This window comes from Triticum aestivum, chromosome 2D (genome assembly GCF_018294505.1).
Source record: "Triticum aestivum cultivar Chinese Spring chromosome 2D, IWGSC CS RefSeq v2.1, whole genome shotgun sequence".
Classification (NCBI taxonomy): domain Eukaryota; kingdom Viridiplantae; phylum Streptophyta; class Magnoliopsida; order Poales; family Poaceae; genus Triticum; species Triticum aestivum.
Window position 1 is genome coordinate 13,003,099 of NC_057799.1, and position 14,321 is coordinate 13,017,419.

At 47.8% G+C, this 14,321-nt stretch overlaps 1 protein-coding gene and 1 pseudogene across 1 annotated transcript; both read left to right on the plus strand.

Annotated features, from left to right (window-relative positions):
• Window positions 1-3,244: 3,244 nt before the first annotated feature.
• On the plus strand, window positions 3,245-5,589 carry LOC123051091 (protein usf). Its single transcript, XM_044473860.1, has 5 exons — window positions 3,245-3,494; window positions 3,968-4,110; window positions 4,270-4,399; window positions 4,781-4,972; window positions 5,125-5,589. The coding sequence occupies exons 1-5, from the start codon at window positions 3,435-3,437 to the stop codon at window positions 5,296-5,298; spliced, it is 699 nt and encodes a 232-aa protein (XP_044329795.1). The 5' UTR covers window positions 3,245-3,434; the 3' UTR covers window positions 5,299-5,589.
• A 3,569-nt stretch (window positions 5,590-9,158) lies between these two features.
• LOC123056321 (uncharacterized) lies at window positions 9,159-9,297 on the plus strand (annotated as a pseudogene).
• The last annotated feature ends 5,024 nt before the right edge of the window (window positions 9,298-14,321 follow it).

Genomic DNA, 14,321 nt, shown 5'->3' on the forward strand with positions numbered 1-14,321 from the left:
ACTGGTGTCTATATAAACCAGGGGGTTTAGGGCGAGAGCTACATTCATCACCTCATTACCTTAGGGTATAGCTCGTTTAATCTCGAGGTAGATCTACTTTGTAACCATACCATACATCAAATACAATCAAGCAGGACATACGGTTTTACCTCTTCGAGAGGGCCCAAACCTGGGTAAATACCGTGTTCATCGTCCCTTGTTCCCCATCGATCCTAGATCCACAGCTCGGAACCCCTACCCGAGATCCGCCGGTTTTGACACCGACAGGAGGCCGCCTACCTGGCAGCGCTGGCCGCCGTCCTCCATGAAAACAAGGAGGGGTGCAAGGAGGAGGAGGAGGAGGAGGAGGCATACCAGGCGTGCATGGCGGAGGTCATGGCGCTCTCTGCGTCCGGCGACTGCGTCGTGCCGCCGTTGGCACCGTCTGTTGGGGATCGTAGCAGAATTTTAAAATTTTCTACGCATCACCAAGATCCATCTATGGAGTATACTAGTAACGAGGGGAAAGGAGTGCATCTACATACCCTTGTAGATCGCGAGCGGAAGCGTTCCAATGAACGAGGTTGATGGAGTCGTACTCGCCGTGATCCAAATCACCGATGACCGAGTGCCGAACGGACGGCACCTCCGCGTTCAACACACGTACGGTGCAGCGACGTCTCCTCCTTCTTGATCCAGCAAGGGGGAAGGAGAGGTTGATGGAGATCCAGCAGCACGACGGCGTGGTGGTGGATGTAGCGGGATCTCGGCAGGGCTTCGCCGAGCTTCTGCGAGAGGGAGAGGTGTAGCAGGGGAGGAGGGAGGCGCCCAAGGCTGTAATATTGCTGCCCTCCCTCCCCCCTTTATATAGGCCCCCTGGGAGGGGGGGCGCCGGCCAGGAGCCCATCTGCATGGGGGGCGGCGGCCAGGGGGGAGACTTGCCCCCAAAGCAAGTGGGGCGCCACCCCACCCTAGGGTTTCCAACCCTAGGCGCAGGGGGAAGGCCCATGGGGGGCGCCCCAGCCCACTAAGGGATGGTTCCCTTCCCACTTCAGCCCATGGGGCCCTCCGGGATAGGTGGCCCCACCCGGTGGACCCCCGGGACCCTTCCGGTGGTCCCGGTACAATACCGATAACCCCCGAAACTTTCTCGGTGGCCGAAACTTGACTTCCTATGTATAATTCTTCACCTCCGGACCATTCCGGGACTCCTCGTGACGTCCGGGATCTCATCCGGGACTCCAAACAACTTTCGGGTTTCCGCATACTCATATCTCTACAACCCTAGTGTCACCGAACCTTAAGTGTGTAGACCCTACGGGTTCGGGAGACATGCAGACATGACCGAGACGCCTCTCCGGTCAATAACCAACAGCGGGATCTGGATACCCATGTTGGCTCCCACATGTTCCACGATGATCTCATCGGATGAACCACGATGTCGAGGATTCAATCAATCCCGTATACAATTCCCTTTGTCAATCGGTACGTTACTTGCCCGAGATTCGATCGTCGGTATCCCAATACCTTGTTCAATCTCGTTACCGGCAAGTCTCTTTACTCGTACCGTAATGCATGATCCCGTGACTAACTCCTCAGTCACATTGAGCTCATTATGATGATGCATTACCGAGTGGGCCCAGAGATACCTCTCCGTCACACGGAGTGACAAATCCCAGTCTCGATCCGTGCCAACCCAACAGACACTTTCGGAGATACCCGTAGTGCCCCTTTATAGTCATCCAGTTACGTTGTGACGTTTGGCACACCCAAAGCACTCCTACGGCATCCGGGAGTTGCACGATCTCATGGTCTAAGGAAAAGATACTTGACATTGGAAAAGCTCTAGCAAACGAACTACACGATCTTTGCGCTATGCTTAGGATTGGGTCTTGTCCATCACATCATTCTCCTAATGATGTGATCCCGTTATCAACGGCATCCAATGTCCATAGTCAGGAAACCATAACTATCTATTGATCAACGAGCTAGTCAACTAGAGGCTTACTAGGGACACGTTGTGGTCTATGTATTCACACATGTATTACGATTCCCGGATAACACAATTATAGCATGAACAATAGACAATTACCATGAACAAAGAAATATAATAATAACCATTTATTATTGCCTCTAGGGCATATTTCCAACACCATCGTCCCCTGTCAAGGCCGAGCCGGAGCCGGAACCAGCGCCCGAGCCGACCCCCATCGAGCGCTACTCCTGGACCGGGCATGTGCGTGAGTGGGTCAGCGCGCCATCGGTCTGGTATCGGGCGACGTCGGCGCAGGAGCAGGCCTACCTCAAGCAGTGACGACAACAGCGTCTGGCTGAGGAGCGACGCCAGGGAGAGTACCTCGAGATGCTCGAGTGCGACGCGGAGGAGGAGCATCACGAGGTGGAGGAGGAGGCGCGCCTTTCCGGCGTTGGGCCAGCCCAGCCGGCGGCGGCGGTACAACTCGCGACGGACGACGTCGCTCGAGCCTGCACTAGTAGAAAAAGACCCAATTGTTCCGGTTTATAAGGCCCATTTGTCTCGGTTAGGGAACTGGGACTAATGGGTCGGTACTAAAGCCCAATACCTTTAGTCTCGGTTCTTATACCAACCGGGACAGATGTGGCTCCACGTGAGCGGCCGACGCTCATCGACCTCACCGGCCCCGACGACGAGGACGAGGACGCGTAGGGCAGCGCGCCTCCTCGTAGTTTTAGTTTTAATTATGTTTTAGTTAATGTAAGTGGACTCGTGGACTCTCGTCGGCCTTTGTGGCCGACATTAATGTTTTTATTTTACCCAAAATGCTTGCGTTATGTTTCTTCGCGTGACCCGAAAAATGGGTCGGTCGGTGTCGGGCGCAAGCGTTGACCCAAACGCGAAAGCGGACATGGTTGTCCGTCAGGCCAACCTAAATGGACAAAAGACGGATAAAAGCACCGTCCGTTTGAGTCGGCGCGTTGAAGTCGCTCTTAGCCAGTGTGGATCTTATCAATCTCAGAAACAAAAGATAAGTGTTAGCCAGTGCAAGTGAGTGTGTGTATAGATTACGTACTAGTATCAGATTTCCGTAAGTGTGGGATTTTTGCCCTCGAAATGAGTAAGACGAGGAAAAGAGAAGTGGATGGATAGAAGAATCTTGCCCACTTCCTTGCACCTTTAGGTCTTTTCAACCCCTTTTTGTTGGGAAAGGCCGCTGTTGTCACGTCCATATCTTGTCCTTCCCTTCAACGTTACGCTGGTAGCTGCTTTTCTTGATGGCCAACCAACAAGAAGCCTGCTATGTCGTGCTCTGCTCGTGGTCCAGGATCGAGTTGCGCCGATCGAGTCACCTAGCTTGCCAGAAAAGGGAGACGCCATGTTGGGCGTGGCCATGTCCACAGACCACAGCTAGCGCGGCTACTGCTCCGGAGCGCCTCCCCGCCCCGTGCACTGCGCCCGCTTCCGTCCCCGAGCCGCCATGGCCGTCGCCGGCGACGCCGCCCATTTCCAGAAGGTGCGGATCCAGCGAGAGGACACGGTGAGCGACTCGTCTCTCCCTTCCTCCCTCGTTCCCTCCCTCCAGCTTCGAAAGACCATCCGTCGCCCGCTGTGATGGCTCATCCAGCTACAAAGTTCACTCTGTCAAAATATATTCCCCGCCTCTATTCTACGGTTTAGACTTTTGGATGAGTCGACTGCAGAGAATGTTGAAATATATTGCCCCGTCTCTCTTCATCAGTTCGTATATTTAGATGAGTTGGCTGAAGCACGAATTTAATACACTCCATCCAGTGACCTGCTGTGTGTGCTGTAATACGGGATGCTTTATTTATTTGTTGTTTGCAAAGAAATAAAATTGATGTCATTACGCAGATTTATACGCTTGTGCTAGTATGACTACATTGTGCCACTCGTAGTGACACAGTCACACAGTCCTGGTGCTTTTGCTCTGTGCCTTATTGCAACTTAGATTACTGTTATATAAACAGATCTGATGCTGTACATCTGCAGACCTTCGATGCCTATGTTGTCGGCAAACAGGATGCCCCCGGAGTTGTAGTGTTGCAAGAGTGGTGGGGCGTCAACAACCAGGTCAAGAACCATGCCACCCACATCTCCCAAATCGGCCATGGATACAGAGCGCTTGTTCCAGAGTACGGCGATCTATCCTGTCTTGTGCTTCTTTGCACCATTTGTTCAAGACACAGTACTCGCAAAAGCGGATGCTTCAAAAAGTGCTATCCGATCCGCTCGGAATATCATCGCTCAGTCAAATCTCAAATGCTTTGTGCGTTTACGCTTTTCTTTTTCAGTTTGTACCGTGGGAAGGTCGCTCTGGATGCTGCCGAGGCTCGGCATCTGATGGAAGGGCTAGACTGGCAGGGCGCAATCAAGGACATTCAAGCCTCGGTGAAATGGCTCAAGGAAAATGGATCACCCAAGGTAGCTTTTACCTTTGTTAAGGTTTCAAGATTTTGTATATATGTTTTCCTTATTTGAATTGTATTATATATTCTTGGTGGGTGACACGCAGATCATTTATCTTTTGGTAGATTTGTTGTGCTACCTCCCTTGCATGCATCAGTGAAAATATGTTATGTAAGTAATCATTTTGTTTGTTTGCTGCGCAAACCTTGTTGCGTGATTTTGTTGGTTAACCAGATTTGTAAACTATGCCCATTAGTGAAATCTAAGATCTTGTTATGAAAGAATCGATTTAGGTTCATGGAGGTAACGCAATCCTAACACATAATGTCATGTTTATGTTCCGTTGAAATACAGCGCGTAAGTAATGGTTGACATATTTTTTTCTATTCTTCTTAGGTTGGTGTTACTGGTTATTGCATGGGAGGTGCACTGGCAATCGCGAGTGGAGTTTTGGTACCGGAGGTTGATGCTGTTGTTGCTTTCTACGGGACACCATCGTCGAAGTTTGTTGATCCTTCCAGGGCTCTGGCTCCAATCCAGGCTCATTTTGGGGAGCTCGACACTTATGTCGGGTTTGCCGATGTGACCGTAAGACCTTCCTTGACCTTAGTTCTCGGTATTGTTTAATAAAACAATATCGATGCTTATTTGTTTCCATAGGGAGTTAGAAACTGGAAAATAGTTTGTTAATTCAGATAATAAAAATAAAAATAGATAGCATTGCCATGGTGATGTTTCAGGCGGCCAAGTCGTTGGAGGAGAAGCTCAAGTCTTGTGGGGTACCACATGAAGTGCACATATACCCTGGATGCTCCCATGCCTTCATGAACACATCACCTGAGGCTCTCAAGAATCAGGGAGCCATTGACCTGGCATGGTCCCGCTTTGCTACATGGATGGCTCGTTTCCTGTGATCTATATCAGAGCCATCACCACATCTGAACCTGAGGTGTATATTGTCTCGAGTCACGACGACTAACGCGAATAAGATGTTTAGTACGTGCGTAAAACATGCAGTCATTGTCCAATCCAGACAACTTTTGCTTGTGTTATGCTACGTGAACTCATCATGGTTATCTTTTGTGGATGATGAGGTAATTTGGTGTGCGTTTCTCCAGTTTATTGTTGTCATTTCAGGCTGCGTTGGTTGGAATTGTAGGGTGAAACGCTTTCAAACATTTCATATAAATTTGTTTGGGTTTCAACTGACTTTTTTTGTTGGTTGGTTGGTTGGTTGGGGTTGCAAAGTGTTACACTTTCAAACATTTCATGTAAGTTTATTTAAACAGGTTCTCGCATTGAAGCCCTCGTTGCAATGAATTCAACTGATCGAGAGTCTCTCAGGTTTCACTCTTCCTTGCAAGGCATTTTGGATCGTGAATACTTGCCCTGTTCCAAAATGTATTGTTGTTGTGTTTTCCGATCTCGGGAGTCTCTCGGTTTTCACTCTTCCTTGCAAAGCATTTTGGATCGTGAATACTTGCCATGTTCCAAAATGTATTGTTGTTGTGTTTTCTGATCTTCGGGAGTCTCTCGGTTTTCACTCTTCCTTGCAAAGCATTTTGGATTGTCAATACTTGAAAATATATTGTTGCCGTAAGTCAAACTTTGTAATTTTGACCAAGTATACATATAGCAATATATATATGCCATGCACATATATTTTGCTGGTGATTTTGTGATGCATGCCATGCACATGCAGGCGATCTATTTTTCTCTTTTTATAATGCTTCTGTCTACTGACCGGACCCCAGATGCAGAGAACACCCGGTTCAGCTCAGGAGCGTCCAAAATTCTGTTGTTTTCACGGGATCGGCCCCAGCGAACCGAATCCCGAGGCTCCTCCTCGTGGGCCGGCGGTCGACGACGAGATCTTTCCCGGTTCCCGGAGGCGCAAAAGCGGCGGCCGGTTTCCTCCGCTGGGCTACTACCTGCACAGCTCGCTCTCTCCGCGTTGTCGCGCACGTCGGCAGGTCGGCAACCGGCGAAAGGCCTGCCTATCTCCGACAGCTGAACGTGCACGGCGAGGCGCCATGAATCATCGGCGTCCCCTGCGTGTCACCCAGCTTGCTTTAGCTCGTGTGCACGCGGCATCCGGAGATGCGTCCGATCGTGATGATGAGGGCAAGTTCGCATCGGAAAGCTACATGCCGTCCGTCCGGCCGTCCGGAGGCGCGCGGCTTTCCGGCCACAACTGTGAAATGTCTGTCTCCGCGCGCTGATTGCTGCCTGCTGCAGTCTATCATCGAGATGAAATGTTGTTTTAGCGAAAGGTGACGTTCCCCTGGACAGCGAGGTGCATATGCAGTTTTCCGTCCATCTGACGTATGCATTGTGCCACTTAGAAAAAAAATCTTTAGAAAAAGGATTGTGCATACGCAACAATGAACTAACATGTCAGAAATGGCGGCTGAATCGATAAGTTGCATTTCTAAAAGAAAATTATTGACAATGGCCATATGGTGTGGTGTGTCCGTGTGTGGACAGAGTAACACACGTCGGCGTCGCCGTTTCACAGCCTCCATCCTCTTTTTTTCTTCAGGCGCGTGAAAGCGGCGAGGAATGTGTATTTTAATTAACATCTTCTTCTTTTTTCTTGCTTGCTTGGTTGATTCATTCATTCGTCCGTTCCTAGGTTGGGTGTATCATCAGATCAAAATATTGAAAAGTTGTAGATTGAATCAAACCACACCATGGTTTCCGAAGAAACAATCGGGAAGCAGGTGCAACCACGAATTCAGAACAAGGTTCTTTCTTGTGCACAACAAGTGCAACTGTAGAAAAAAGACGGACATGAATCTAAAATCTTTCTGCATTTATATCGTCGACCAGCAGTGGTCGCTTGCTTCTCGTGCTAGTACATGCACACTCGTGTGACATGGCGATGGCCAAACTTCAGAGCAGCAGTAAATCTCAGCTAATTACAGTACGTTTCTATTTATTATTACAAAAGATTGAGCAACGATGGAACCAGAGCAGGGTGAGGGAGAGGAAACAGGACCTTTTTACTTGGGCATCATCGATCCACGGCCATCGACGGTCAAACCTCGGCCATCGGCCGGCCGCCGGCGGGCGAGCCACCATCCGTCCGTCCACGGCCGGTGCTGGTTCATCTGGGTGGATGGCTAGCAGCGGTAGACGACGTAGTTGTTGCGGCGGGGCTTGGGCATGTGGCAGAGCATGACGAGCACCAGGGCGATCATCATGGCAAGCAGGAACCCCTTGGGGTCCAGCCCCATGCCGCCCCCGTCGCCGCCGTCGTCGTCGTTGCTGCCGCACCCGATGCAGCAGCAAGATCCCGACCCCATGGCGGCGACCCTCTTCACCAGAGAGGCTGGGACTGGGAGATGGAGGTGCTTTTCTGAATCTTGTGATGTTCTGTTGCTTCGACTGTGGAGAAAGAGGCAGAGCACTTGTTTACTAGCAGCAGCACTGACATCCAGGCGCACGGGTCCAACACGGCTATCTAGCTGGGTGGGCGGCTAGGCCGGTCCGCGGACGGCAGTCGGCAGGCGTATGGACACCGGGGCCCACATGTCAGATGATGGTTAACAGCAAGAAAACATTGCTCAACAAATAACAGCAAAAAAGTTGGGAGTTTCGCTACACTCCAGTTGCAACTTGCAAGAGTTGAAAAACAAAGGAGGAAGACTGCCACTACATTCCTGTTGCGACTTGCAAAGGTTCATGCGTGAATACTTTCATTCCTGGGGCCTGCATGTCAGGCACTAGATGTAGAAGGGAAAAAACAGAGTTTCACCACACTCCATGTTGCAACTTGCAGGTGTTGGGGATAAAAAGGAAGGTTGTCACCACATTCCTGTTGCAATTTGCAAGTGCCCATGTATAAATAATTTCCTTTTTTTCAGGTTTTCTTTTACTGTGTTGTTGGTGGGATGTCACTGTCTGAAAGCATTGGAATTCCACTTCAGACGTGGTTTCGGACAAAACTTCAGTGGCGCCACCAGTTTGACTGAAAGCAACTCGTATCAACCAAATGATTTTATTTCATCCAATGAAAACCTATAAAATGCACCTCAATATAAAGTTCCGGCCATGATGTACCAGGAAACCAAAATCGGTAAAAAAAAAAAAACTTTCAGAACAAACGTGCTCGGAAACCTGGATAAAAAACAAGCATCAGACCGAAAGGAAACGAGACGAACGCGAAAAGTGTATCAGAAAATCGAACAGAGGATGACCACCTAGCAGAACGAATATACACCTCTACAACACTATTGTGCAGTGTTTGCAAAGTTTCTAAAACTGCTGTGCTGGGGCAACAAAACCCGGTGTTACGACAACACATCCGTATGATCCCCTTGATGCTGCTATTCACTCAGGGTAACAAGAAGAAATGTTCAACGTGTGCGACCGGGTACTAACCGTCGATACCGAGGATCTCTGTGAAGCTTGGGTATTGGGGCTCCCACCCGATATCGGCCCGGGTTTTCGAATTCTCTATCCTTCCCCAACAAACTGCCGGTACCTGAACAATGTTAAATGATAGGCTTGTGTGTATCGTGTCAACTTGTAACTTAGTGTTGTGTGCGTGTAGGTTGTTGTACATGACAGGTTGTTAGGCTAGATAGGATCTCTATCTCCTTATCTTGTGTATAGCTTGGAGTAGACGGCAAGGCTAGTTACAACCTGCCGAACCATGTATCTTGTGTTGCTATATAACACGCACGCGTCCCTGCCAAGAGGCATACACTTACACTAAATCTTTCATGGTATCTGAGCTTTGTGTGATGAACTAATGGCTTCAGGGAAGAAGGTTGATGAAGAAGATGTCGTCTCTCACATCTTTGCCGGATTGGATGAGGAGTTCGACCCAGTGGTCTCGGCCATGTGCTCCAGGGTCGAACCGGTCACGGTTCCGGAGCTGTACTCACAGCTGCTGAGCTTCGAGGTTCGCATGAGTCTGTGCGGCGGATCTTCCCAGTCGTGTGCCAACGTCGCAATTCACCTCCACTTCAACAAAAACAATGGCGGAGGCACGCCCGTGGCAACTTCCCCAACAAGCAGTCTGGCGGTGGTGGTGACCGTGCCCGCGACAACTTCTCCAAGCTGCCAACTCGCCTAATCGCGGGAACGGGGGCAACGGTGGCAATAGCGGCAGCGGCAGGAACTATGCCAACAATCCCTCCGCCAAGCCGATCTGCCAGATCTACGACAAACTTGGGCATCCGGCATGGAAATGCTGGAAGCGGTACGACTCCTCGTACCAAGGTGGAGAGGAGCGCTTGGCAAACATGGTGGCTCCACAGTAAGGAGTCGATATCAACTGGTATCAAGATAGTGGTGTGACGAACCACATCACAGGAGATGTCGAGAAGCTCACGGTCCGAGATCGGTACATTGGAGATGAACAAATCCACAGGGGGAGTGGATCAGGTATGGCTATAGCACATATTGGTCAATCTCATATTTGTACCCGTGAACATGATCTTCTTCTTTAAAATGTCCTTCATGTGCCCGAGGCTGACAAGGGTTTAGTCTCTGCAAGCCAACTTGCTATTGATAACAATTCATTCGTTGAAATTCATCCCTATTCTTTTTTTGTAAAGGATCGGGAACGAGGAGGGTCCTTCTGCAAGGCAAGGGTAGGAGAGCTCTATACCCTGTCAAACACATGGGAGAAGGCCCCAAGAAGCAAGTGCTCAGTGTCACACCCTCCATGGATAGGTGTCGCCGACGCCTAGGGCATCCTTCATCCACCATCGTTAGCAGAATAATTAGTCAGAATAAACTCCCATGTGTTAAGTTGTTCAACAATGAATTTGTTTGTGATTCCCGTAAAAAAGGCAAAAGTCATCAATTGCCTTATCCAAAATCAATAAGTGAATCAAAGTTCCCTTTGGAACTTTTTTTTTTGATGTGTGGGGTCGAGCTGTTGAATCCGTAGATAGATTTTTTTTTTATTATGTGAGCTTCATAGATGATTTCAGTAAGTTCACATGGATCTACCTAATCAAACATAAGTTAGAAGTCTTTCAAAAATTTCATGACTTCCAAAACCTTGTTGAACGTCAATTTGATCGGAAAATTCTTGCTCTCCAAACTGATTGGGGAGGAGAATACGTGAAGTTAAATTTCTTTTTTTACTAAGATTAGCATATCTCATCATGTCTCATGTCCCCATGCACATCAGCAAAATGGGTCAACCGAACGTAAACATCGACACATTGGCGAAGTTGGACTCTCTCTTCTAGCCCAAGCATCCATGCCACTAAAATTTTGGGATGAGACGTTCATTGCGGCCACCTATCTTATTAATAGGCTTGCAAACAAAGTCATCAATTTTGAAACACCTCTTGAGAAATTGTGTCATGAAAAACCCAATTACTCGTCCCTCCGCATCTTTGGGTGCGCCTGCTGGCCGAATCTACGTCCATAAAACACGAACAAACTTCAATTCCATTCTAAGCAATGTGCCTTCTTAGGCTACAGTAACCTTCACAAAGGTTTTAAGTGTCTAGATATTTCTACCGGGCGGGTTTATATCTCTAGAGATGTGGTTTTCGATGAAACCGTGTTTCCCTTGTCTAATAGTCATCCTTATACTACTAATGGAAACAACGAAAAAATTGATGTTCCGATCCGTGATTTTATGCATAATCGAAGTTGTACAGGCGCCAGACAAGAGGAAGATTTGGCTGACACAAATCAGGGCACTGAACACGAGAGATCTGGTGCAGGCGGGTCCCCTGCTGCAGACGCGGATCCTGGGGTTAATTCCCTAATGCCGCCAACCACACGCGTCGGATCCAAGCCACCAGCGCATGACAAATCTTTGTCGGTCATTACATGTTGAATCTTGCTAGAATTGAAAACTAGAAGGCCGTCGGTCTTGGTTCGGCACGGTATCATGGAAGAGCTATGTAAAACAGACTAAGGGCCTCTTCTGAAACTTCCTAGCTTCTCCAAAACTTCCCAAATCCCACGTCTCGCTTGGTTTCTCACTTCTGGTGGCGCCCTGTTGAGCTGGCAGCCCAGCTGGGAGGCGCTGCAGGTCTGTTGTTGCCACCTTGGACCGGCTGGAAGGAGCCCACTTCAGGCCAAACTGCACACATGCCACTCCTGGCTTGGGAGAGGGGGGGGTATCAATGGTGTTTGGGTTATGTCCTCATTCCCATGGGGTTGCAGCTCATTGCTGACAACGGGACTGGCGGCGCTGAGGACGGGATCCGATAGGGAATAAGCAAGGAAGGTTGGATCTGTAGGCAGAGGAGAAGGTCCGCCCGACGACGGGGCAGCCAGGCGTGGCGGCCGTGAGGTTTTGAGAGGAGAACATGAGGGACAGGGGAGATGTGAGCGAGCGAAACCGAGCGAGGAGGAGCACTGGGAGATCGAATCGTTTTCTTGGCGGTGGCATTACGACCGTAAATAAGTCAATTCCAGATTCCTATTAATGATAAGCTGGGTTTCCCTTGCTTCACAAAAATAAGATGGATTCAATAATTTTAGCTTCTTGAAGTTGTAGCGTTCGAGTTGGTTTCTGGTTTAAATTTTGTGAAGTTTGGAGTTGGAGGACATCAGAACATGTCTTACTTTACCGCTCTGCTTAAGTAAGATGCCATCTTGAGTTACGGTTCCATCTATTTGCCAAAAAAAGGAGTTATGCTTCCGTCTGACTTTCACTAACGATATCATTGTGTCAACAGAATAACAGAATTCCGGTTCAATCTAGAATATGGCCGTCCATTCCACTACAAGTAGAGAAAATGACGAAATACATATATTAATTCAGATATATATAGGTGACAATAAAAGGTTGGTACATCGATTACATATGTAACATAGAATGATAACACAAATGATGGACTTTATTTATTTAGTACATATATATATCGGCCCATGCATGCATTAACTAATTATGCGACCTTTTCTTCAATGGTGTCGATGTCGATATCAGTGGAGTGGGCACCATGATAGATGCCATCGTGCATTTGCCGCAGGGGAAGTACTTGTCCAGTGAACAGAACGTCTCTCTGCTTGTATGAGAAGGGAACATCAATGACATCTTCTCTTGAAAATATGCTCCAAATCACCACTAGTAGAAAATATGCCTTTAGTCCCGGTTCGCAAAGGCCATTAATCCCGGCTGTGCAACCGGGACTAAATATGCGCGACTAAAGCCCCCCCCTTTAGTCGCGCCTCTTACGAACCGTCCACGTGGGCGCCAGGAGTCCGTCGGGGCGGAGGACCTTTAGTCCCGGTTCTCGTGGCTAACCGGGACTAAAGGCCTCCTCCGCAGGTTTAGGGTTTTAGCCCCCCTAAACCTGGTTTCTTTTTAATTTGTAGTGTTTTATTTCTTTTATATTTTATTTTGTGTTTTATTTTAATTTTGATGAAGTTTCTGTACACATATTCTATGCTACTATATACATGCATATGAAATTTCAAACAAGAAGAATTCAAGAGGAATATATAATATATATTCAATCTCGGGTGACCATACACAACTTCGAACAAGTTTCCATACACAATTAGGATGGATGACCATATACAACTTCGAACAAGTTTCAATCTCGGGTATGCATATAAATTTCTTCGTCCTCGGTATAGTGTTCTCCTTTAGGATTGATGACTTCCCTCATGAAAAATCCTGCTAATTCATCTTGAATTGGTCGGAAGCGAGCTTCTGGACTAAGCCTCCTCCGCAAGTTATCCGTCGCCTTCCGGACGCTATCCGATGCCTTCCGCTCAGAGGTGTGTCTCCGGATGTTCTCACAAACATAGTATCCACATAGATTGGTCCCCGGTGGCTGCTTATCCACATTAACTAACCTTCTAAAATCTAGCTCATGTTTGAATTCACCGACAATTTCTTCTGAGAACCGTCTCCAAACCCTACAGGGCAAAGAAAATTAAATGAACAAGGGAGTTATTAGTTACTTGATATTAGGAAATGAACGAAAGAGACCGATCGATATAGAGCTCAAATGATTGAAAATAATTACTTTTGCAGCATTTTTCTCATGTCGGCCCAACGCTTTGAATCCGAATCCATAGAGTCCATGATTAGAACTCTGGAGGTGTGAAGTTCAATATTTAGCAGAATCCAGTGGAACCTGCGGACACGTTACATGCACAGTCATGCATAACTCATCGATTAGACATACCATGCATGGAGTAAACAAAAGAGAATGGGCACAAGAGAGAAACACTCACCCAAAATGGTAAGGAAATAGAATATGACTTTTGAGTTGATGCTTTCTAAGAAACTTGTACAAGTCTTTCTCCACGTCTTCGGGGTGATTTTGTAACACATGTCCATTAACGATATGTGGGTCAATGAACCCAACATCATGGATGTTTCTTATTTTGCATTCCCAAATCTTCAATCTGCATAATAGCGTACGCAACAATATAGTTAGGACAATATATATATATATATATATATATATATATATATATATATATATATATATATATATATATATATAGTGCAGGCAATGAAGAACGAGATGAGGTAGAAATAAATCACTTATAGAACGTAGCAACTCAGGATAGATTTGTCGAGCTCGCACAGATTGAACAGCTGGAACAATTCACTCATATGAACTTGTACAGAGTACCGTTTGGTGTGATGCTCCTCTGTAACATCCGCATAAACATATTCTTTGTCGGCCCATGTTATGAAATGCTTGTACCAACGTAGCAGATTTCGCATTTGTGGTGGTAGACTCTTTTCCCGCGCAGGCTCGACGAGAGGCCCATTCCGCACATATTGTAATGCTATCTCACATACTGGCGCATCCTCAAGGCCTAACGAGGCACGAAGAGTCAAACCCATCTCGGACGCTTGTTTCATGGCACTCGCTACAGTCAATCCAAGTGCTGCCGCAGCTGCTATGATCTCGGGGTCCTCTTCCGGACCGGCTTTCACTATGAGCGGGGGGATCGATTGTTTATTCTGCATCCCGAGCTG

Coding starts and splice junctions, on each gene's coding strand:
- LOC123051091 (XM_044473860.1), top strand. CDS start 3,435: ATGGCCGTCGCCGGCGACGCCGCCCATTTCCAGAAGGTGCGGATCCAG. Junction 3,495..3,967: donor GGATCCAGCGAGAGGACACG/GTGAGCGACTCG, acceptor GTACATCTGCAG/ACCTTCGATGCCTATGTTGT. Junction 4,973..5,124: donor TCGGGTTTGCCGATGTGACC/GTAAGACCTTCC, acceptor GTGATGTTTCAG/GCGGCCAAGTCGTTGGAGGA.